The sequence below is a fragment of the Coenobita brevimanus genome, chromosome 57 (assembly GCF_032717465.1).
Source record: "Coenobita brevimanus isolate Jiangsu-jjx chromosome 57, ASM3271746v2, whole genome shotgun sequence".
Taxonomy (NCBI): Eukaryota; Metazoa; Arthropoda; class Malacostraca; order Decapoda; family Coenobitidae; genus Coenobita; species Coenobita brevimanus.
Window position 1 is genome coordinate 52,835,455 of NC_137010.1, and position 26,191 is coordinate 52,861,645.

The following is a 26,191-nucleotide window of genomic DNA, read 5'->3' on the forward strand; positions in this document are numbered from 1 at the left end:
CTGCACGTGCATTTCACTTACAATGACTTAAAATAAAGTTTACAACAATCACTTTCCACCTAGTTCTGGAAGTCTGACCTACACACGGAATTACACCTTCTTGAGATAGGGTTATGTCCACACAGTGTCACAGACCATATTTCACAAAGATGTCAGGTACATCATATTCACACATACGGACAGCATAATACAGTATACCCAATCCAACAGGCACGTGACATGGATGACAACGTATGGTCAAGCCCTTGAACCTAGGTATTCGCGTGACATAGACGAGGCCCTAGCTATTACAATATATCCTCGTGACATGGATGATACCCTAGCTAATCTTAGGCTATGTGTGCCTTACACAGGATGAGAATATATACTGTCCCACACTGGGCGGGAAAGGGGGGGAAGGGTATTAGTGAGTCTAGGGTGGTGTCACGAATCAAATTCGCGACGTTTTCCTTTTGTGAGAAACCACGAACTTTAGTGGAAAACTCACTGTATCACGTGTATCGTTCAGTTAACCGTTTCTCTTTCCATTTCGATGGTATACTTTTTTCAAAACATTCGTCACTGTTTCAAAAGTGACCGTTCTAATGCACGTCATTAAGTGCTCTACTGAGCGATATTATTGTTTCTACATTGTTCGCCCCTGCTTGCCTCAACCGTTGGCCACGCCTTCTTCAGGCTGGCCTGGGCATCCTACCCCACACATTGAATTTGAATTAGTCCTTTATATGTCACGACGGAGTGTGGTTCTGTGCTCCAGTAGTGAGAGTGAGAGAGGTCTTCTAGCACCCAGACTCCACTAGACTACAATTCTCCAGGCTCCCACCCTTCCTTGGTGATATGCTACATTGACCAGTATTTCCTTTTCGTATTTTCCTAGGTTTAAGAGGTTAGCTTCTGAGTGAGCAAGTGAGTGCGATCTCTTTATTTTGAATTCATTTTGAAATGTAACATTAAATTTATTTCTTTGTAATCAATAAATTTAACAGTTCTTTTTCTCGAGCTTAATGTAATGTAAACTCGTGTTTCCTTTCTCCATACTAAGCTTATTTCTCTATTAGCTCCTAGCTTGCATAAACGCTTTGCCATTCATAACTGGTACTTAGGCCAGTCTTGTTGTATTAAACTTAAAATCCGTTGTGCCTTCTAGGAGTTAACGCATCAGCAAGAACCTGATATCATTAATAGTATTAGTTATTTATTGTCAGCGGTGAAGTCACTTTCTCCAGAGGCTAACAGTACTAATAAACAGCAACTGTGAGTAATTAGTCTCTGGTGTGTACTGTTGAGAAAGTTTATAAATTCTCATTCTGAGAGAATCGGCGAAGCAAGCCGGCATAAAGTAATCATTGCTTGATTTAGCAAGACAATTCATTGTCCCTGCTCTTCAGTATTATTGAGAATTATCCTTTAATATTACATTTAAATTAACAACCAGTGACAATTGGCGGCCTAGTTAAGGGAGGAAGTTCAAGAACCCGTAACAAGGAAGGCGAGTGAATCGGGCCATACATAGCTAATTTTGAGGACATGGCAAACATGTTTCAACTGGATGAGGCAGCTAAGCAGCTCCAATTTCTTAGTTTATTTGAGGGCCCTGCCCTCGATATTCTCCACAGAATTCGTGGAGACAATCCCACGTATGAGATGATGAAAGCAGCGCTCATTAAGGCATATGGTCTCACAGTAGATGACGCCAAAGTTCAGTTCATGCGAGCTCGTCTCCAAGACAAGGAGACAGCTGTTCAGTTCCTCGACTGTCTCACTGCTTACTTAGGTGAGCGGATGGAAAAAGATCAGACCCCTAACACGCTAGAGGGGATAATTGACCTCATGCTGTGTACACAGCTAGAGAGGTCGTGGCCTGCTGAGCTCATAGCACAGCTTAAGATCTGCCAGGTGAAAGATGCCAGCCAAGTGGTGGATAAGGCTGATGCATTCTTCACTGCTTACGGGTACCAAACTCGTAAGCAAAACACCTGGAACAGCAGAAAAGATACTGCCAAGTCTGGGAAGCCGTCTCAGACTGAATCCCAGCACCAAGGCCGTTCTCAGAGTAATGGCCAAGGTCCAAGCAAACCGCAGAAGGACCAGGGGTAAAACACTCAGAAACCTGAGTGGAAGCGGTACAACAGGTACCCTAACCAGCAGCAGTATCAGCCACGCAACCGACCGTTGGGACTGTCCTTTTCACCACCAGCTCAAGTGAATAGGAGGTAGGAGGCGAACACAGCCTTCATTCCTCAGCAGCAGCATGGTGGTCACGTCCCTACCAGTACGGGTACTCCCCCACAGTTCACTAGTCCCACAGCGACAGTGAACATCCCTCCACAGATGGCCAATGTTCCATCTCCACAGTGAGTACGACCCCTCAAGTATCTAATTCTCAGGGCACCATGTTTGCCGCATCATTTATTCAGCAGCCTCATGAGTGGCTAGCTGCTTCCTCCACAGGCCCTCCCACAGGTGACAGTGCCTTCCTTGTTCAGTCAGGGTCTGTGGGAGACATCACTGTGAAGGTCCTGAAAGATATGGATCCTCAGGTTGCTCTGTCAGGCAGAGTCTAGTTCGGCCTGAGCAGTACACAGGTCGACAGATCCATGCAAACCTTATTGATGGATCAGTGAGATTGTTCCCTGAGGCATGTATCCAGGTGGCATCTCCATTTTATACTGGTACGACACTCTCAGTTGTCATGCCAGAACCTTCATTTGACCTGATCATAGGCAATATTCCCGGTGTCAAGGATAGTTGCACCGAAGATGACGCTACTCAGACTTCGGCTACAATAACACGAGCCATGGCTGAGGCTCCAGACTGTCACCCCTGTGACCATTGAATCGCCGCAAGATCTGACGTGTAGCCAAATTGTTGTTCAAGAACAACATTCTGACCCGACACTTGCTGCCATGCAAAAGAAACAAAAGGGTCGAGTGATTAAGTATTCACAGGGAGGTCGAGCCAAGTTCCTTCGTAAACAAGGACGGCTCTACCGTGAGTCACGAACACACGAGGGCGAGGTTTGACTGCAGTTTGTCGTTCCCACCAAGTACCATCTAGCAGTGTTAGAATGGGGTCATTGTTCAGCCTCTGGAGGTCACCTGGGCAAAAGGAAGATCCAGGGCTGTATCCGAGCTGACTTTTTCTGGCCAGGGATGGGACGAGACATAGATAGTTTTATGCGTTCCTGCAATGTGTGTCCACATAACACCAGTCAGGGACACGTCCTTCCTGTGCCATTTGAAACCACACCCGTAATCTCTGAGTCAGTTGAGAGACAGGGTAGTGGTGAAGTGGGTGCAGACCTGACGTCTCGCCCATTGGCCCCACAGGACACATCATGTCCAGAGCCTGTACATACATATGTACCGTAAGTTAAGGGAGGAAGTTTGAGAATCCGCAGAGGCGACCCGAGGCTGTGTCTGCGGACACACGAGCCCGAGTTTGCGTAAGGATTCTCAGCTGCCCCGATATTGTATATACATGTGTACTCTAGGCTAAAGGGGGGAAATTTGAGGACCCGTGTGCAGTCCGAGGCTGTGTCTGCGGACACACGAGCCCGAGTTTGCACAAGGATTCTCAGCTTCCCGATATTAATAAGTACTGTAGGTTAAGGGGGAAGTTCGAGAGAGAACCCCACAGAGGCGATCCGAGGCTGTGTCTGCGGACACACGAGCCCGAGTTTGCACAAGGATTCTCAGTTCCCCGATATTAATATAGGCACTAGGTTATGGGGGAGGTTGAGGACCCGTGTGCAGTCCGAGGCTGTGTCTGAGGACACACGAGGCCAAGTTTGCATAAAGATTCTCAACTTGCCGACACTAATCGTAAGTGTAGAGTTAACCCCTAAAGCGCGGCCATCGACAGCTGATCCCCCCCCTGTGGCAGGGTTGTATCGTGGTCTGAGTACCTGTAGGAAAATATTTGCCAAAAATCAGAGATTAACCCTAGAACATTATAATTTTTATGACAGATAGTACTTACATTCAGCTTTCTCCTGAGAGAGGTGTTGAGCCTTCGTGGACTACCCAAGGACTTGTGGAGACTTGCAAATTTGGGTAACAAAATCTTCACTTTCACACCTCCAGCAACCCAGTTTCCCCTCTACCACAGCCTCAGTCTGTCACAGTACACTTTATACTACAACGTACAGGTAGTTTAGAATCCGTATTTGTACAATAAGCACTGAAAATAAGGCTACAATCAACGGAGCGTACGGCCGACATGCAGCGCGGCGGCGGTCTTCCCGTCACTGAACAAACATTTCCCTTTTCACAGCTAAAAACACGTATACTACATTATTTTCCATCATAGTACTTCCCAAAGGCTCGCATGTCACTATTACGGCCATAAAAATCACTGTCACTGCCAGTATTGTGAAGCGGGAATGAGAAAGACCACCGCGGCCCGATTTTATTCAGCCTTACGCCAGTCACTATATTCTCGCTCCTGTCGGCTGCTCGCACTTCATTTCTATAGCTCACTTTCACTCTCGCTGTCAGTTTAGTGCCTAATTCATCAGTGTCACTGTCATTACTTATAAAAATAATATTTTCTACACACCAAACTGTCACTGTCATAACATAGAATAGAAAAATATGCTTTCAACTTCTTACACTGGAGTGACTGTCACTCTCAATACTTATATTATTACTATGTACAATAATTTACACTGAAATCACTGTCACTGTCAGTGCTTTTACAACTACATACACTAATTTACACTCAACTGACTGTCACTGTCAGTACGTACAAGAAAACTAAACACTAGTATCACTGTCACTCTCAGTATTATTTACGTATTTTCACCCTTATTTTCAATATCTACTCAGGCTGTGGTAGTCAAAGAAACACGGGTAAGCGCACAGGGGAATCTGACACTCTTTGCACTGCAAGGAGGTGCGTCTAAAAGTTCGTTCTTGCCGATTTGTGTGGCTGCAAACATAGCACCTCCTCAGTGCTTTCCCCCTCTTGGCAGTGCTAGGCAGTGGCTCCAGGCGGTGTCGCTAAAGGTAGTCCTGGCACTGTAGGCGGTCTGGAGGTGTCTGTGAGTGGCGCCTGGCACCTGATGGCAGTACCTGCCCAAAACGCTGAAGCAGTTGGTAGACAGAAGTCTTTGAAAACCGCCTGAGAGAGTAGTTAGCTGGTTTCCTGTTCTTGATCTTATACAGGATGAAGGCGTTCAGCATGCACATATCCAGCAAGTGCAAGAACACCTTCCTGTACCAGCGCCGGTTCCTCCTCAGGCAGTCAATCTCTCCGATCATCATATCGGACTTGTCCACCAGCCGCATATTGACGTTGTAATCAATTACAGCATCAGGCTTCATCACAGGATCGCCAGTCCTTCTGTCGACCTTCCCTGTGGCTTGCATTTCCCCCTTGTGGACTGTGGTGAGCATATTGACGATCCTCTTGTCGTGCCACCGTATCGCCAGCATCTTCTCTGATTTCTTCAGGTGCACGTCTCCCTGCTTTGATCTTTCAGCCTCGGGGAAGGCAGGGTAGTGTGCCCTATTGCTCCTGACAGTGCCACAGGATCCGACGCCGTGCTCTGAAAGGTACTTGGCGAGTTTGGGTGCTGTATGATAATTGTCCGTATACAGGACATGATTCCCGCCGAAGTACTTTTCCAGAAGCACTTTCACCACAGAGCCAGAGAATCCAAGGGGGTCGGTCTTGTCCAAGTCCACATTGCTGGCGGTGTAGATAACGAAGTCTAGCATGAACCCCGTCTTCCAGTCGCACAGCACGAAAAACTTTATTCCAAAACGGTGGCGTTTGCTTGGAATATACTGCACGAACCGAAGACGGCCCCTGAACAAAACCAAGGACTTGTCGATCACTACTTTCTTGAAGGGCCGAAGGAACGTCATAAACTTGTCCTTGATCATGTTCAGGATTTCCCTAACCTTCCATAGGGGGTCAGTCTGGGAAGGCTCATCGTTGTTGGTAAAGTGAAGGTACGTCATGAGATGAGTCATGTACTTGTTGAAGATGGGTGTGGGGCAAAGATCGTCAGCACTCCAGTACTCCTCGAGCTTATGCTTCCAGTTATGTAGCATGAGAAGCATCAAGCCGATGAATACAAATAGTTCCCGGATCGTCACAGGAACCCATGCTGCCATCCGCGACGTGGATGGCATTGCACCTTCACCTTGACGAACTACAGCACATTGTCCTTCGTACCTGTTGGTCTCGGTACAAATCTCCTGCATGACTTCATCATCCAGGAAGGCCAACAGGTAGTCCAAGCATTCACCACCCTTGGGGACAGGGAAGTTAGCCTGGATCCCACACCCAGTGGAATCAAAGGGCAGATCCTCTGGCACAAAATCAGAGCCCTCAGACCACACGAAGGTGTCCAGAGTGCCCCGCCTAGGCTGGAAGTGGGTGGGTGCAGCGGGGGTTGAGGCAGGCCGTGTGGCAGTGGGTGAGGCAGGCGGTGAGGCAGTGGGTGAGGCAGGCCATATGGCAGTGGGTGAGATAGGTCGGGCCTGTGCGGTTGTGGTGGTGGTGGGGAGAGTGGGAGAAGGTTCAAGGTCACTCGCAGTAGGCTGGTTGGTGAGTTGCGTAGTGTGAAAAACCTTACCACTAATTTTAGCACTAGGAGACACTTTCCTATTCATGCCAGCACAAACACGGGGCCTACGGAAACCTCTATGAATACCAGACCGCCTACTTCCCTTCGAAGGTGGTGAAGGAGACTCCGAAGACTCAGGAGAAAGCACAGCAGACGAAGATGACGAGAGAATGGGGCTGGGGGTGCGAGGCGGTATGGCGGTGGCGTGACCTGAGGTTGGGGACAATGGCCAGCCTGAGGAAAACAATGGATGGGAACCGGGATCACCACTTCGCTTCTTCTTGGCCTCCTTGCCATACACCACTCCCTTCTGCACTGGAGCCTTGCATGACGAGGTGCTAAGCACAGCAATTGTCTCTTCCTGCACCTCAGTCTCAGCACTCAATAAAGTGTCTGATTCAGCAAGGCTCGACAACACTGCAACGTCACTACCGTAGTCCATAGAGGCTTTCAGTAATTCTAGGCCTATAGCAGACTCACTCAGGCCCTTTCCACTCCCTAGTAAGGGTTTTGAAGGGGTAGAGGTCACAAAGCCCTTTTTCGGAGGGCTTGAAGGCACTGACTCGGAAGAGCTAAAATTCGACATAATGTCACCTTGAAAGCCTGCGGTAAGCTGACGCTAAACAGGGGCAAACCGAGCAAAAAAAGCTAGTGTGACAACTGGGGAAACAAGCGTTTCCAATTAACATAAACTGCTTGCGAGAGGAAAGCGCAGATTAACATTTCTGAGCAGTCTGCATGCTGCCATATATCACGGTGAGGGTGGCCGGGCCGCGGTGCGTGGGTGGGTAAAAAAAAAGATACTTGGCAACAATGGAGGTCAGTGATACAAAGGTCAAGTGTGCTAATAGTAGCTAAAGGGTGGCGGTACTGATAGACAATACCAGCTTGAACCTGCTTCCCGCGTTTATTCAAAATTAACTCGAATCACAAATGCGACGATCCGCCGTTATGTCTTTTTCGGCGAGCATCGCAAACGCAACACCCAGCATTTTAGGGGTTAAGTTTAACCAATAAACTAAACGAGTCCTCGAGACCAACGGCGTCCAGGGACTACGTTTCCTGGTTAATAATGTACCTAATAAATTAACGGCGACCTCGAATGTACGAAGCTTAGGCTGTCACTTGTATTTTTCAGCTAGAGCGTACCTTTCGTAGCATGTACTGATTGCTAGGCAGAGAGAGTAATTGTAATGTAATAAGAATTTTTGTCTCATTGACACTTTTGATGCTCCACCTTAATTGATTTTGCAAGTACAGCAATGGGTGTAGCAGTTTTGCTGTGTGGGCCAGCTGATCATCTGCCGCACGCTGCCGCCTCTTCTCCCCTGCCTTTGTTGTCGCCATATTATTAATATTTACTATATTATTTTACACGTAGGTACAGTTACACTACAATTGTCACACCTACACCATGTATCACATACAGTACACCATGCTACACAACAATTAGTTGTCAATGTAAATGTAGCGAACTTTCACTCAGTTTGACCTGAGTACAGGATTTTCACTGTCGTCACGAAGTTTTTTCCCTCAAGTTTGCCTCTATTAACGTAAATACGAGGTTTTTACGCTCATTGGCGATAGTGATTTTCTCCTGTAGCAGGATAGCACACACACCACAGTGTGAATCTTGTGTGACTGAGTTAGAATCCATACATATATATATCCACAAATTTTTTCCCATAAGGAAAAAATTTCATTTTGAAGGGGCGTAATGTCACGAATCAAATTCGCGACATTTTCCTTTTGTGAGAAACCACGAACTTTAGTGGAAAACTCACTGTATCACGTGTATCGTTCAGTTAACCGGTTCTCTTTCCATTTCGATGGTATACTTTTTTCAAAACATTCGTCACTGTTTCAAAAGTGACCATTCTAATGCACGTCATTAAGTGCTCTACTGAGTGATATTATTGTTTCTACATTGTTCACCTCTGCTTGCCTCAACCATTGGCCACGCCTTCTTCTGGCTGGCCTGGGCATCCTACCCCACACATTGAATTTGAATTAGTCCTTTATATGTCACGACGGAGTGTGGTTCTGTGCTCCAGTAGTGAGAATAAGAGAGGTCTTCTAGCACCCAGACTCCACTAGACTACAGTTCTCCAGGCTCCCACCCTTCCTTGGTGATAAGCTACATTGACCAGTATTTCCTTTTCGTATTTTCCTAGGTTTAAGAGGTTAGCTTCTGAGTGAGTGAGTGAGTGCGATCTCTTTATTTTGAATTCATTTTGAAATGTAACATTAAATTTATTTCTTTGTAATTAATAAATTTAACAGTTCTTTTTCTCGAGCTTAATTTAATTTAAACTCGTGTTTCATTTCCCCATGCTATGCTAATTTCTCTATTAGCTCCTAGCTTGCATAAACGCTTTGCCATTTATAACTGGTACTTGGGCCAGTCTTGTTGTATTAAGCTTAAAATCTGTTGTGCCTTCTAGGAGTTAATGCATCAGCAAGAACCTGATATCATTAATGGTATTAGTTATTTATTATCAGGGGTGAAGTCACTTTCTCCAGAGGCTAACAGTACTAATAAACAGCAACTGTGAGTAAATAGTCTCTGCTGTGTACTGTTGAGAAAGTTTATAAATTCTCGTTCTGAGAGAATCGGCGAAGCAAGCCGGCTTAAAGTAATCATTGCTTGATTTAGCAAGACAATTCATTGTCTCTGCTCTTCAGTATTATTGAGAATTATCCTCATATATTGCATTTTAATTAAAAACCCCGTGACAGATGGGTTTATTCACGTGGGGGACGGGGACTGAAGGTCTAGGGGGGAGGGGGAGAGGAAACTGGGGGAGGGTCACACTGACGTATGTTGTCCAGTGGGGGCGACACTGGGGAAGGGTTGTCACTGTCGGAGGACCGACCCGTGGGTGGGTATCGAACACTCTGCGCGTAAGATTCAGGTAATAGAGTTCACTATGGCACACTGGGGGGGGGTGATGCGACTGCGGGGGGAGGAGAGAGGGGGGTAGAGTATATATATATATATATATATATATATATATATATATATATATATATATATATATATATATATATATGTATATATATATATATATATATATATATATATATATATATATATATATATATATATATATATATATTGTTACGGAACAGAGAGAGATAATGAACACTTTAAGTGAGAATACTAAAATCACTACTGTCCCGCAAAGTTCCAGGTTCAAAACAAAAGACTTAGGTAAAATTACAAGTTAAAGTTTAATGCTCAAACTAACAACTAAACATTCAGGACTCGTAAGGATAATGTAATGGCAAAAACGGGTTAAATACATGGTTAACTGCAATAGCCTCTATTAACACGAATTTAGCAAGAACAAATTTATCTAAGTCAGCCCTGATAAATGAGAGAACCGAATAATGTTCAGTTAAAGTAAGATATAATATTATTACAGATACAAAATATTACTAATACTGACTGACATTAAAAACTCTACATAAATCACAAAAACCTTATCAGGCCTACGAATTAACGCCTTAGGCCATACAGTACAAGAAAAATGGTAATAACACTTATACTCAAATTATACAGCAGCTAGATGGCTGGAGACTTCCTGAGCACTCACAATAATAATACACTATACAGGGGAGGACAGAGATGTGAACAAAATGAGGAGTAGATCTAAGTGGCAATTAATGCAGAGACTGAGCTCATTATATAGGGGGCCGACAGAGCCTGATTCAACTTGCAAGAAGGACGCGCAAACGAAGGCACAGAGGACGAAGAGTTGACAGTCCTGCTCTGAACAACAGAATGAACGACTTACTCTACTATAAGGGGGAGAAGGGGGGAGTGAGGTAGAACACACAAGCCTGGTCACTATGGAAGCCACGAGGCGAATCGTGATCAAACATGCAGCATACTGTACGTTAGAATTATACAAAGGATGATGAAATCATAGGCTATGTAACACCTCCCCACAAAGAAAAAGAAATTTACAAAGGAAATTTTTTATTACTCTAAAACAATTTGTCTAAAGTCTAGATAAGCAATCTGCAATAACATTTTCTTTCCCCTTGACATGTTGTATGTCTAATGAATACTCCTGAAGAAGTAGACTCCATCTTGTCAATCTCTGATTTTTATCTTTAAACTTACTAAGGAATTTCAGTGGGTTATGAGGGGTATAAATGACTATGGGGTCAAAACCAGAACACAAATAAAATGAAAAATGCTGTAAACCCAAAATCAAGGCCAAAAGCTCTTTCTCAATAGTTGATTAGTTCTTTTGAGGTGGAGCGAACCTCTTACTGTAATAAGATACAGGGTGTTCAATACCCTGATCATCCTCTTGCAGCAAAACAGCCCCAGCTCCTGTATCACTTGCATCAACAGCCATCTTAAAAGGCTTAGCAAAATTTGGAGTAGTGAGCACTGGTTGACTTAATAGGATAGCTTTAAGTTTACTGAAAGAGGATTCACAGTTATCGGTCCAGACAAATTTAACTCCCTTTTTCAGTAGGTCTGTAAGTGGTGATACAAGAATTGAAAAGTTAAGAACAAGTCTCCTGTAATAACCTACCATTCCCAAAAATCTTTATAACTCTTTCCTACTTTTAGGTCTGGGAAGATCACTTATAACCTGAACCTTGGCTCCTGGTGATGCAACATGTCCATCGCCAATTACGTACCCAAGGTACTGAACTTTAGCTTGACCAAACTCACACTTTGATAAATTAGCTACAAGATTAGCCTGAACCAAACGCTCAAGAAATTTACTGACATGGCATAGGTGATCTTTCCAGTTGTCACTGAAGATTAATACATCAATATAAACAACACACCCTGCCAAACCCTCTGTTACAACATTCATGAGCTTCTGAAAAGTGGCTGGTGCATTCATCATACCATATGGCATTACAGAACATGCAATAGTCTTTCCTAGTGTTACAAAACATGAGATCTCTCTAGCACGTTCAGTCATAGGTACTTGCCAGTATCCCTTTAACAAATCAAACCTACTTATGTACCTAGCCTTTCTGATCTTGTCTATGCAATCTTCCTCGCGAGGGAGAGGGTAAGTGTCTGTTTTGGTTATCTGATTAGCACGTCTGTAGTCGATGCAAAGCCGCTGTGACCCACCTGGCTTAGGGACTAGAGTGACAGGAGAACTCCACTCGTTGTGACAGGGCTCAATCATCTTGTGGTCCAACAGGTAGCCAAGCTCCTTCTGGATGAATGGAACTTTCACTGGGTTCACACGGTAAGGAGGCAGTTTAATTGGCTTTGCGTCTCCAACATCGACATCATGCATCAACACAGTGGTTCTTCCTGGAGTGGCACGGAACACTTGCGGGTACTCCTGCAGTAATGCCGAAAACTCCTGCCTTTCCTCGGGAGCTAGATGAGAAAGCTTAGTCTGGAGATCATTCATGATATCAGGATTCTTCCCCAAACTATCACTCAGGCTCATGCTGCATGGGAGAACTTCACTTGCAGACTTGGGTGGAACAGCTACAGTGCACACTGGGTTATTTTTGTCCTGCCTGTAATATAACTTTAGCATGATAATGTGACAAAGTTGCTTGTTCTTTCTACGATCTGGTGTGGCGATGACATAGTTGACATCACTGAGTTTCTTCTCCACAAAATAAAGACCACTAAACTTGGCTTGAAGAGGTTGCCCATGTACCGGTAGCAGAATCAAAACCTGATCTCCTGGCTGAAAGTGGCTTAACCTGGACTTCTTATCATACCAGGTCTTCATCTTCTCCTGAGCAGCTCCTAAATTCTCTCTCGCCAGCTGTAAAGCAGTGGACAGCCGTAGTTTGAACTTCATCACATATTCCAGCAGGTTGACGTCATCTTCCTCCTACAGGCAGCATTCCTTGAGTAGCTTAAGGGGTCCTCTTACTTCTTGGCCAAACAGTAGTTCAAAGGGTGAGAAGCCCAGTGATTCATTTGGAGATTCTCTTGCAGCAAATACAACGAATGGAAGACCTTTATCCCAGTCTTTCTGATGTTCCAAACAGTATTTCCTGAGCATCGATTTGAGTGTTTGATGATATCTCTCCAACGCTCCTTGGGTCTGGGGATGGTAAGCTGAAGACGTGATCTGGGTGATGCCCAACTCTTTCAGAGACTGCTTGAAAACATTTGACATGAAATTACTTCCCCGGTCTTACTGTATCTCCTTAGGCAGACCAAACCTGGTGAAGAACCCTAGCATTTCCTTAACCACGGTCTTTGCTGAGATATTTCTAAGTGGAATGGCTTCAGGATAACGAGTAGCCATATCAATCAGGGTCAACACATAAGAAAATCCTGAAGAAGTCTTAGGAAGAGGGCCCACAATATCCACCAACACATGGGTGAATGGCGCCTCAAAAGGAGGAATGGGAACTAGAGGTGCAACCTTTTCGGTCTGATTACACTTCCCCACGACTTGACAGATGTGACAAGACTTACAATACCAGGAAACATCTCTTAAGATACCTGGCCAGTAGATGTGTTTCAAAATGCGTGCCACAGTCTTCCTCACTCCAAGGTGTCCTGCCAAACTGGAATCATGAGCCACTCTAATGATATCCTACCTACAAACACAAGGGATGACAACTTGAAGTACAACCTCCCATTCACAGTCGGCTGATGCTGTTGGGGGTCTCCACTTTCTCATAAGTACTCCTGACTTTATATAATAAGAAGTAGAAGCACCAGCTGACTCTTCCTTACTGCAAGTAGAGTTAGCTAGACCTTTCAACTCAGGGTCAGCAACCTGCAACTCAACCAACTCTGGACGAGACAAATTATCAACACTACGGGGTACTGCCTCATCTGGTGAGTGGTCCAAATTAGCAAGAAAAGTGTCAACTATGATATCATCATCATCATCATTATCCTCTAAGTCATCAGGAACTTTAGACTTAGCCCTAGTGACAGCACATGCAGAGAACACATCAGGGACATCACAATCCTGGGTCGGAGCCACTGGTTCACTAGACAACTGAGGAGCTGGACACACTTGACTTCCACCAATATCATTTCCAAGTAAGAAAGTTACACCTGACATTGGGTGTGTCTCAACCAACCCAACCATAACGGAACCATTAGCAAAACCAGACTCTAAATTCACTCTGCACAGAGGGACAGAGAAGTAATTATTCCCTACACCTTGTAAGATTACAGTTTCATCAGAGGAATTAACATTAGAGCCTAGAACACTGGTCAGGATAAGGGATTGGCAAGCACCTGTATCACGATATATTTTAACTGATTTCCTGTCATTACTGTCCAGAGGACTGACAAAACCATCAGACAGGAAATTAGCACATGAACTCTTCAGAGTGTCATCCACGTTACTGCTCAAGAGAGGAGATTCATCATGAAAATTTAATTTACCCCTCAAAACAGGTTCAGTTAACTCGGTTAAAGAATTCTGGGAACTCTCAAAGGTGGACACTAGACCAGTGCTCTTCAACCTTTTTTGGCGTCGTCCACCCCTAGTGTTGAATTGATAAAAGCTGTCTACCCCAATCAGTTAACTGTATAATCCCATGATCCTAACATTATATATTTACTTTTTTAGATTCTTGAATGTATAAATATGTAGGCAAGTAAAAGCAATTTCACTCATTACAAATTTGCAATTTATTATTTTTCCATAATGCATTTCATATGATTACATAATGCAGTCTCATTATAAGAGAAAATACATCAGTGCAATGTAAAAAAAATGGCATCGCTCCTAATGAAGCAAATCAATAAGCAATATTGCGCATAATATGCGTTGTATTTGATATATTCGAAAAATCAAATTATTCTTCATTTATAAATCTATATATGCAGGAAAAATAGTTTCATTCACTTTTTTAATTTCCAAAGTTTAGTTATAAATTCTTCCATATAATTATTCATTCATTCAAAATATACATAACATAATTTTATCACTGAAGTTCCAAAGCAAATAAATTGTCGTCATAAATTTTAAAGCAAGAATAAAATTGCAAACAATATGTTTTATATTTGCCATTATAACAAAAACGTCATGAATCTTCTTTCAAAAAAAAAAAAAAAAAAAAAAAATTAGTGGCTTGGCTGGTGTTGCAGTTTGTCTGCTGTCAGGTTGAATCGAGGCATCGGACGATTTTCCAGTGCAACCCGCATCAGTGGATCTAAATTGAGAATGGCATTCCTTTTCATTGTCTTGATTAAAACTAAGCTTGAGAAGCCTTGTTCAAATAAATATGACGTTGGCGTTTGAACAAACATTGCTGTTGCCTGATCAGCCAACTCCTTGTACTCAGGATTATCAAGCAGGGAAATCCAGAAATCCATAGGGTGGCCAAATGTCTTGAAAGCTGCTTTTTGAGAGTAATCCACTTTAAGCTCCAATAGGGCATCAGAATGATCGGTTCCATCATCTGAAAATGGATTAAGTACCCACATCTTGGAGTCCAGGTAGTCATTCTCACTGTCTGGGAAATAACATTCAAGGTTTTCCTGCATCAATGTAAGGTGTTTGAAAATCATTTGGGACATTTGCACCTCCAGTGTCTGCGCTCCTTCCTGCATACCATGTTCCCAGCCACATTCTCTCATATACTTATCAAGTATTTCAAAGTCAGAAAAACATCTCTTCTCTACATTGCTTTTCCATTTTTTCACCTTCAGTTTGAATCCATTTATTTTTCCTATTCTTGTAAAGATATCCCCACCTTTGCCTTGCTGACTGATGTTCAACTTGTTCAGATGGTCAAACACTGAGGCCATGTAAGACAACTTTGCCAGCCAGAATGTATCTTGACACTTAACTGCCATGGGATTTACTTCCTCAGTAAAGAAAACACAGAGTTCTTCTCGCAGTGCCAATACTCGATTAAGAACCTTCCCGCGTGATAGCCAACGCACTTCAGCATGCAAGAGAAGTTTGGTGAAGTTGGTTTCCATATCCTTGCATAACTCACTGAACATTCTGTGTTTCTTTGCATGTGCACGCATATGATTCACCATTTTTACAACATCATCAAGAAGTAGCTCAAAGTCATTTTTCTCATTTGCATTCCAAGCCTAATTCAGACGTTTTGCCACTAAGGCTTCCCTGTGAATCACGCAATGAATGGGGACACAATTTGGTGAGACAGCTTGGATTTTCCTGACAACATCATTGATTGCACCAACCATTGCTTTTGCACCATCAGTAGTAACTGATTTGCATTTTGACTAGTCGATGCCTTCTTCAACAAAAAACTCATTTAGTTTCTGGAAAATACTGTGTGCTGTTGTTTCTACACCCAGCTGGAGGCAACACAAAAAATGTTCAGCTACAGTTTTTGCTTCTAGTTCTGGAAACCGTCAGTAAACAATCAACTGTGCTTCTCCCCTATGACTGTGGTTTCATCCAGTTGTATGCCAAATGATGATGCTAGACGCAATTTTTTAATAAGCTGTTCCTTCAAATCATCTGCTAACATCATGGATCGGCGACTTGTTGTTGTATCTGACAATGGGATCTGATTTACCTTCTTCACTGCTTCTTTTCCTCCATGTATAAGGTCAGCTGCTACTTCAAGGCATGGCAGTACAACACTTTCAAGTTCAGTGAAAGGCTTTTTTTTTTTTTTTTCTGAAGTATGATATGTGTCATCTTAAGAGAAGCAAGAGTAAGTGATTTTGTGTCAAATGGCGTGACTTGACTTTTGAAAGTGGACTGTTGTTTCGAGTATGCTTCCAAAGTTGCCTCAAAGAATTGCTTTGATTTGTTTTGGTGTTCAGGGTGTTTAGTCTTCAAGTGTCGATCAAGTTTTGAGGGAACTACATTTCCATTGCTGTACGTTACATTATAAAAAAGGCACTTTGCTGGTGGGAAAGGATTTGAAGCTTCTTCTACTGGTCGGAAAAATCCAAATGCAATATGGTCATAATTCCACCGTTTTCTGGTAGTCTCCTTGTTCTCTGTGAAGTCCGTAGTAGTAGCTCCAATTTGTGAGGCTTGATTGGAAGTATCATCTCTGCTTGATGTAGCAATCGACTCGGGTTTCGATGGGTCAGCAGTGCCATCTATTTTCTTGAAGTACTTATATAGTGACATGCTTGCGTCTCTTGGGCACTACGGTTGTAATCTGGAAGAAGAAAGGCAAGAGTTAGTTATAAATAATGCAATGACTGATTCTGTGAAACCTATGAAATCAATGAAGTGCCCTCTAAGACTGTATTAGTTGAAATAATATTTCTTCACAAACACATAACAGGTCACACATAAAATAATACTTCTTTGCTAACACAGAAATACAGATAAAATAATACTTATTCACTAACACAGAACATAACTTCACAACAAATTATTCATTATAATCAGCTCATAAATTTAATAAGAGTATTATTTTATCCATAAACGAAGTGTATGAAAATAATAAACCTAATATACCTATATAAAACTAATACTGTAAGACAGTGTAATAACAACAGCAGTAATACTTACACAAGGGATAGAACGAGAAGACGAAAGAGGTATGCTTATGCTCCAACAACAACTCTCCACTTTCTGAGCCCAGCTGCCCAGAGTTGCCAGCGTTGCCAATCAAATGAACAGGAACAGAACGTGTTACATATCACAGTGTTGGTAATGAAATGAATAGGAACTGGACATGTTTACAGTTAGGCCTAGTTAATAAGTTAGGTTTAACAGAGAGGAGAGCTAGATGGGGGAGTGATACTTAGCTATTATAGTGGCGATATGTAATATACAAATATGTATTTAATGTTCACACTTTGTGCAAAATCTGAAGGGAAAGACAGGGACGTTAAATCTTGTATAAATTCCATTGTACAGTTTATGCATTTCGAGATAAAGCTGGATTAAGTGCTCGTGAGCCACAGAAAAATCAACATACAGGCTATCTTTGACTACACATATGTAAATTCTCCACTTGTATTATATTATTTATTTCTTCTTTTTTATTCTATCCATATACGGTAATGATCTGGTCCACCCTCTGTCCACCCAAAGAAAGCTGTCCACCCCACACTGAATTTCGACCAGACCAATTGACTGAATATTTAAAGACTCCTTTTGTTCACATCACGCTGTCTCCTGAAACATTTCTCCGTAGTATGACCAAGCTTACTACAATAAGTACATTTACTTTTCTGAAATCTAGAGGTGAAGCTGGTATTTACTTCCTGAGAAACATCATCTTTATTTTCTTTCCTGTTACCTGTACTCTGAGTAGAGGCAACGTTTGTGAGTGAGAACATATTCATCAGCTAAAACTGCAGCATCAGACAAATTATCTATTCTTTTCTCATCAAGATATAGGCTTACATCTTTATTAATACACCTTTTGAAGTCCTCCAGGAAAATCATCTGCTTAAATTTATCAAAATCAGAATTTACATTCTTAGAATTTAACCACTGCTCTAACAGATCTTCTTTGATTTTTGCATACTCAACATGGGATTGCTTATCTTGCTTATAAGTTGTCCTAAATTTTACTCTATAGGCTTCAGGAACAAGCTCATAGGCCTTAAGAATCAAGCTCTTAACCACATCATAATTATCAGATTGATCCTGAGGCAAAGATGCATAAGTTACTTGAGCTTTACCGGTGAGAACACTCTTTAGGAGTACTGGCCAATACTTTTTGGGCCAATTAAAACCTGTAGCTACCCTCTCAAACAACTGAAAATACTTTGTTAAATCAGATTCATTAAAAGGAGGGACAGGTTTAACATTTTTAGCCACATCAAAATCATCAGATCTAGATGATCCAGTTCCACTTGTTTCATGCGATACTCATGTTCTGCCTGAATCCTAGCAAGTTCAATTTGTGCCTGAGCCTGTGCTTGTGCCTCCTGAATACTAGCCTGAGACTCAGCCTCCTTAGCATTTGCCTGAAACTCAGCCTCCTTAGCACGAGCCTGAAACTCAGCCTCCTTAGCACGAGCCTCCTGCAGGGCTAGCTGTAACTTAGCTATTTCAATCTGCGTTTGCTCATCTGGAGGAGTTACATTAAACAAGCTTTTATTAATCATGTCAACAATTTGATCTTTAGAATGATGAGAGCCAACAGGAATTCCCAATTGTTGAGCAACAAGCTTAAGTTCATTCTTTGTTCTGTTTTCTACATCACACACTGTTTGCACATTTGACAAAAAATCTTTGGCTTCATCAAGAGTAGTAATAGTAGACATCATGAACAAATCACAGACACAAAATGTCAAGCAATATCCTTATGATAATATCCTGAATATCCTGATAAGAGATCGCCAAATTTATGTTACGGAACAGAGAGAGATAATGAACACTTCAAGTGAGAATCCTAAAATCACTACTGTCCCGCAAAGTTCCAGGTTCAAAACAAAAGAGTTAGGTAAAATTACAAGTTAAAGTTTAATGCTCAAACTAACAACTAAACATTAAGGACTCATAAGGATAATGTAATGGCAAAAACAGGTTAAATATATGGTTAACTGCAATAGCCTCTATTAACACGAATTTAGCAAGAACAAATTTATGTAAGTCAGCCCTGATAAATGAGAGAACCGAATAATGCTCAGTTAAAGTAAGATATAATATTATTACAGATACAAAATATTTCACAAACACCACAAAGCCAGTCAGGAGACAGGACGTGTGTGCCAGGCATTCCCCAGGTCCTGTCCTCCCCACTTACACCACTGACAGGGCTAATGTATGGCCCAGCCTGCACTAAACGTGCAGGGAATCTTTTAACAACAACAACAACAAAATATTACTAATACTGGCTGACATTAAAAACTGTACGTAAATCACAAAAACCTTACCAGGCCTACGAATTAACGCCTCAGGCTATACGGTACAAGAAAAATGGTAATAACACTTATACTGAAATTATACAGCAGCTAGATGGCTGGAGACTTCCTGAGCACTCACAATAATAATACACTATACAGGGGAGGACAGAGATGTGAACAAAATGAGGAGTAGATCTAAGCGGCAATTAATGCAGAGACGGAGCTCATTATGTAGGGGGCCGGCAGAGCCTGATTCAACTTGCAAGAAGGACGCGCAAACGAAGGCACAGAGGACGAAGAGTTGACAGTCATGCTCTGAACAACAGAAAGAATGATTTACTCTACTATAAGGGGGAGAAGGGGGAGTGAGGTAGAACACACAAGCCTGGTCACTATGGAAGCCACGAGGCGAATCGTGATCAAACATGCAGCATACTGTACGTTAGAATTATCCAAAGGATGATGAAATCATAGGCTATGTAACAATATATATATATATATATATATATATATATATATATATATATATATATATATGTATATATATATACATATATATATATATATATATATATATATATATATATATATATATATATATATATATATATATATATATGGTACACTAGGCGTTTTTAGGCCGGCTTCCCACCCTAAGAAGGCTTAGGGTATAGTTAGGTTCTCTTTCTAGACTGGAGCTTAGACACAATATAAGAGGACCAGGACATAAAAACACAGGGCAACAACCTTACACGTATATTAGCAAAATTCTCTGCTACAGAACGGGAAGACAATTCAGTCGATATGCTATACAAAGTTAATACACAGGCTGGGAGATGAGTTTTGTGTATCATGCATGCTACAAGATAGACAATGGGCTCAGTCGGGGTAAATACAGTAGGTAATACAAGGTTTCACTGTCCTTGTATGTGTGGATCGTTTCAGAGTGAGAGGATGAAATATGGGTTTTACTGTGCACAGGATAATCCAAGAGTCCTTATTCTGACACTGTTTCTATGAATGTAGAATATATATATATATATATATATATATATATATATATATATATATATATATATATATATATATATTGTTACGGAACAGAGAAAGATAACGTACACTTTAAGTGAGAATACTAAGAGTCACTACTGTCCCGTAAAGTTCCAGGTTCAAAACAAAAGAATTAGGTAAAATTACAAGTTAAAGTTTAATGCTCAAACTAACAACAAAACATTCAAGACTCATAAGGATAATGTAATTGCAAATAAACAGGTTAAATATATGGTTAACTGCAATAGCCTCTATTAAAACGAAATTAGCAAGAGTAAATTTATCTCAGTCAGCCCTGATAAAATGAGATACCAGATAATACTCAGTGAATGCCAGATAAATTATTACAGATACAAACTATTATCAAAAATTACTGACATAAAACCCAACATTAATCAAAAACCTCACTAGGCCTAAGAATTAACCTTATGCTACACAGTACAAGAAAAAATGCAATAACACTTATACTCAAATTACACACAGCTGCTAGATGTTTGGAGATTTCTTGAGCACTCACAATAATAATATCTGTACAGGGGAGGACAGAGATGTGAACAAAATGAGGAGCAGATCTAAGTGGCAATGATGCAGAGACTGAGCTCATTATATAGGGGCCAGCAGAGCTTGATACAACTTGTAAGAAGGACGCGCAAATGAAGCCATGGGGACAAAGAGTTGACAATCCCGCTCTGAATAACAGAGAGAACGACTTACTCTACTATAACGGTAGAAGGGGGGAACTGAGGCAGAACAAGCTCGTGATCAAACATGCCGCATACTGTGCGTTAAAATTACACAAAGGATGATGAAATCATAGGCTATGTTACACCTCCCAACAAAGAAAAAGAAATTTTCAAAGGAAATTTCTTATTACTCTAAAACAATCTGTATATGGCATTACAGAACATGCAAAAGCCTTTCCTAGTGTTACAAAACATGAGATCTCCCTAGCACGTTCAGTCATAGGTACTTGCCAGTATCCCTTTAACAAATCAAACTTACTTATGTACCTAGCCTTTCCGATCTTGTCTATGCAATCTTCCACACGAGGGAGGGGGTAAGTGTCTGTTTTGGTTATCTGATTAACACGTCTGTAGTCAATGCAAAGCCGCTGTGACCCACCTGGCTTAGGGACCAGAGTGACAGGAGAACTCCACTCGCTCTGACATGGCTCAATCATCTTGTGGTCCAACAGGTAGCCAAGCTCCTTCTCAAAGGTGGACACTAGACCAGTGCTCTTCAACCTTTTTTGGCGTCGTCCACCCCTAGTGTTGAATTGATAAAAGCTGTCTACCCCAATCGGTTAACTGTATAATCCCATGATCCTAACATTATATATTTACTTTTTTAGATTCTTGAATGTATAAATATGTAGGCAAGTAAAAGCAATTTCACTCATTACAAATTTGCAATTTATTATTTTTCCATAATGCATTTCATATGATTACATAATGCAGTCTCATTACAAGAGAAAATACATCAGTGCAATTTAAAAAAAATGGCATCGCTCCTAATGAAGCAAATCAATAAGCAATATTGCGCATAATATGCGTTGTATTTGATATATTCGAAAAATCAAATTATTCTTCATTTATAAATCTATATATGCAGGAAAAATAGTTTCATTCACTTTTTTAATTTCCAAAGTTTAGTTATAAATTCTTCCATATAATTATTCATTCATTCAAAATATACATAACATAATTTTATCACTGAAGTTCCAAAGCAAATAAATTGTCGTCATAAATTTTAAAGCAAGAATAAAATTGCAAACAATATGTTTTATATTTGCCATTATAACAAAAACGTCATGAATCTTCTTTCAAAAAAAAAAAAAAAAAAAAAAAAATTAGTGGCTTGGCTGGTGTTGCAGTTTGTCTGCTGTCAGGTTGAATCGAGGCACCGGACGATTTTCCAGTGCAACCCGCATCAGTGGATCTAAATTGAGAATGGCATTCCTTTTCATTGTCTTGATTAAAACTAAGCTTGAGAAGCCTTGTTCAAATAAATATGACGTTGGCGTTTGAACAAACATTGCTGTTGCCTGATCAGCCAACTCCTTGTACTCAGGATTATCAAGCAGGGAAATCCAGAAATCCATAGGGTGGCCAAATGTCTTGAAAGCTGCTTTTTGAGAGTAATCCACTTTAAGCTCCAATAGGGCATCAGAATGATCGGTTCCATCATCTGAAAATGGATTAAGTACCCACATCTTGGAGTCCAGGTAGTCATTCTCACTGTCTGGGAAATAACATTCAAGGTTTTCCTGCATCAATGTAAGGTGTTTGAAAATCATTTGGGACATTTGCACCTCCAGTGTCTGCGCTCCTTCCTGCATACCATGTTCCCAGCCACATTCTCTCATATACTTATCAAGTATTTCAAAGTCAGAAAAACATCTCTTCTCTACATTGCTTTTCCATTTTTTCACCTTCAGTTTGAATCCATTTATTTTTCCTATTCTTGTAAAGATATCCCCACCTTTGCCTTGCTGACTGATGTTCAACTTGTTCAGATGGTCAAACACTGAGGCCATGTAAGACAACTTTGCCAGCCAGAATGTATCTTGACACTTAACTGCCATGGGATTTACTTCCTCAGTAAAGAAAACACAGAGTTCTTCTCGCAGTGCCAATACTCGATTAAGAACCTTCCCGCGTGATAGCCAACGCACTTCAGCATGCAAGAGAAGTTTGGTGAAGTTGGTTTCCATATCCTTGCATAACTCACTGAACATTCTGTGTTTCTTTGCATGTGCACGCATATGATTCACCATTTTTACAACATCATCAAGAAGTAGCTCAAAGTCATTTTTCTCATTTGCATTCCAAGCCTAATTCAGACGTTTTGCCACTAAGGCTTCCCTGTGAATCACGCAATGAATGGGGACACAATTTGGTGAGACAGCTTGGATTTTCCTGACAACATCATTGATTGCACCAACCATTGCTTTTGCACCATCAGTAGTAACTGATTTGCATTTTGACTAGTCGATGCCTTCTTCAACAAAAAACTCATTTAGTTTCTGGAAAATACTGTGTGCTGTTGTTTCTACACCCAGCTGGAGGCAACACAAAAAATGTTCAGCTACAGTTTTTGCTTCTAGTTCTGGAAACCGTCAATAAACAATCAACTGTGCTTCTCCCCCTATGACTGTGGTTTCATCCAGTTGTATGCCAAATGATGATGCTAGACGCAATTTTTTAATAAGCTGTTCCTTCAAATCATCTGCTAACATCATGGATCGGCGACTTGTTGTTGTATCTGACAATGGGATCTGATTTACCTTCTTCACTGCTTCTTTTCCTCCATGTATAAGGTCAGCTGCTACTTCAAGGCATGGCAGTACAACACTTTCAAGTTCAGTGAAAGGCTTTTTTTTTTTTTTTCTGAAGTATGATATGTGTCATCTTAAGAGAAGCAAGAGTAAGTGATTTTGTGTCAAATGGCGTGACTTGACTTTTGAAAGTGGACTGTTGTTTCGAGTATGCTTCCAAAGTTGCCTCAAAGAATTGCTTTGATTTGTTTTGGTGTTCAGGGTGTTTAGTCTTCAAGTGTCGATCAAGTTTTGAGGGAACTACATTTCCATTGCTGTACGTTACATTATAAAAAAGGCACTTTGCTGGTGGGAAAGGATTTGAAGCTTCTTCTACTGGTCGGAAAAATCCAAATGCAATATGGTCATCATTCCACCGTTTTCTGGTAGTCTCCTTGTTCTCTGTGAAGTCCGTAGTAGTAGCTCCAATTTGTGAGGCTTGATTGGAAGTATCATCTCTGCTTGATGTAGCAATCGACTCGGGTTTCGATGGGTCAGCAGTGCCATCTATTTTCTTGAAGTACTTATATAGTGACATGCTTGCGTCTCTTGGGCACTACGGTTGTAATCTGGAAGAAGAAAGGCAAGAGTTAGTTATAAATAATGCAATGACTGATTCTGTGAAACCTATGAAATCAATGAAGTGCCCTCTAAGACTGTATTAGTTGAAATAATATTTCTTCACAAACACATAACAGGTCACACATAAAATAATACTTCTTTGCTAACACAGAAATACAGATAAAATAATACTTATTCACTAACACAGAACATAACTTCACAACAAATTATTCATTATAATCAGCTCATAAATTTAATAAGAGTATTATTTTATCCATAAACGAAGTGTATGAAAATAATAAACCTAATATACCTATATAAAACTAATACTGTAAGACAGTGTAATAACAACAGCAGTAATACTTACACAAGGGATAGAACGAGAAGACGAAAGAGGTATGCTTATGCTCCAACAACAACTCTCCACTTTCTGAGCCCAGCTGCCCAGAGTTGCCAGCGTTGCCAATCAAATGAACAGGAACAGAACGTGTTACATATCACAGTGTTGGTAATGAAATGAATAGGAACTGGACATGTTTACAGTTAGGCCTAGTTAATAAGTTAGGTTTAACAGAGAGGAGAGCTAGATGGGGGAGTGATACTTAGCTATTATAGTGGCGATATGTAATATACAAATATGTATTTAATGTTCACACTTTGTGCAAAATCTGAAGGGAAAGACAGGGACGTTAAATCTTGTATAAATTCCATTGTACAGTTTATGCATTTCGAGATAAAGCTGGATTAAGTGCTCGTGAGCCACAGAAAAATCAACATACAGGCTATCTTTGACTACACATATGTAAATTCTCCACTTGTATTATATTATTTATTTCTTCTTTTTTATTCTATCCATATACGGTAATGATCTGGTCCACCCTCTGTCCACCCAAAGAAAGCTGTCCACCCCACACTGAATTTCGACCAGACCAATTGACTGAATATTTAAAGACTCCTTTTTGTTCACATCACGCTGTCTCCTGAAACATTTCTCCGTAGTATGACCAAGCTTACTACAATAAGTACATTTACTTTTCTGAAATCTAGAGGTGAAGCTGGTATTTACTTCCTGAGAAACATCATCTTTATTTTCTTTCCTGTTACCTGTACTCTGAGTAGAGGCAACGTTTGTGAGTGAGAACATATTCATCAGCTAAAACTGCAGCATCAGACAAATTATCTATTCTTTTCTCATCAAGATATAGGCTTACATCTTTATTAATACACCTTTTGAAGTCCTCCAGGAAAATCATCTGCTTAAATTTATCAAAATCAGAATTTACATTCTTAGAATTTAACCACTGCTCTAACAGATCTTCTTTGATTTTTGCATACTCAACATGGGATTGCTTATCTTGCTTATAAGTTGTCCTAAATTTTACTCTATAGGCTTCAGGAACAAGCTCATAGGCCTTAAGAATCAAGCTCTTAACCACATCATAATTATCAGATTGATCCTGAGGCAAAGATGCATAAGTTACTTGAGCTTTACCGGTGAGAACACTCTTTAGGAGTACTGGCCAATACTTTTGGGCCAATTAAAACCTGTAGCTACCCTCTCAAACAACTGAAAATACTTTGTTAAATCAGATTCATTAAAAGGAGGGACAGGTTTAACATTTTTAGCCACATCAAAATCATCAGATCTAGATGATCCAGTTCCACTTGTTTCATGCGATACTCATGTTCTGCCTGAATCCTAGCAAGTTCAATTTGTGCCTGAGCCTGTGCTTGTGCCTCCTGAATACTAGCCTGAGACTCAGCCTCCTTAGCATTTGCCTGAAACTCAGCCTCCTTAGCACGAGCCTGAAACTCAGCCTCCTTAGCACGAGCCTCCTGCAGGGCAAGCTGTAACTTAGCTATTTCAATCTGCGTTTGCTCATCTGGAGGAGTTACATTAAACAAGCTTTTATTAATCATGTCAACAATTTGATCTTTA

The 26,191-nt window shown here is 41.1% G+C and overlaps 1 protein-coding gene across 1 annotated transcript; it reads right to left on the minus strand.

Annotated features, from left to right (window-relative positions):
* Positions 1-9,355: 9,355 nt before the first annotated feature.
* Positions 9,356-23,151, minus strand: LOC145402002 (SCAN domain-containing protein 3-like). Its single transcript, XM_080274103.1, has 4 exons — positions 22,857-23,151; positions 22,420-22,616; positions 14,832-15,053; positions 9,356-9,478 (listed from the first exon to the last, which is right to left on the minus strand). The coding sequence occupies exons 1-4, from the start codon at positions 23,149-23,151 to the stop codon at positions 9,356-9,358; spliced, it is 837 nt and encodes a 278-aa protein (XP_080130229.1).
* Between the last annotated feature and the right edge of the window lie 3,040 nt (positions 23,152-26,191).

Excerpts from the sequence above, each read along its gene's own strand:
- LOC145402002 (XM_080274103.1), bottom strand. The coding sequence starts at position 23,151 with ATGGTGAATCATATGCGTGCACATGCAAAGAAACACAGAATGTTCAGT. Across the intron at positions 22,617-22,856 it reads CATCAGTCAGCAAGGCAAAG|ACAGTGAGAATGACTACCTG; the intron begins GTGGGGATATCT and ends GTTATTTCCCAG. Across the intron at positions 15,054-22,419 it reads ACAAGGAGTTGGCTGATCAG|GAAAACCTTGAATGTTATTT; the intron begins GCAACAGCAATG and ends ACATTGATGCAG.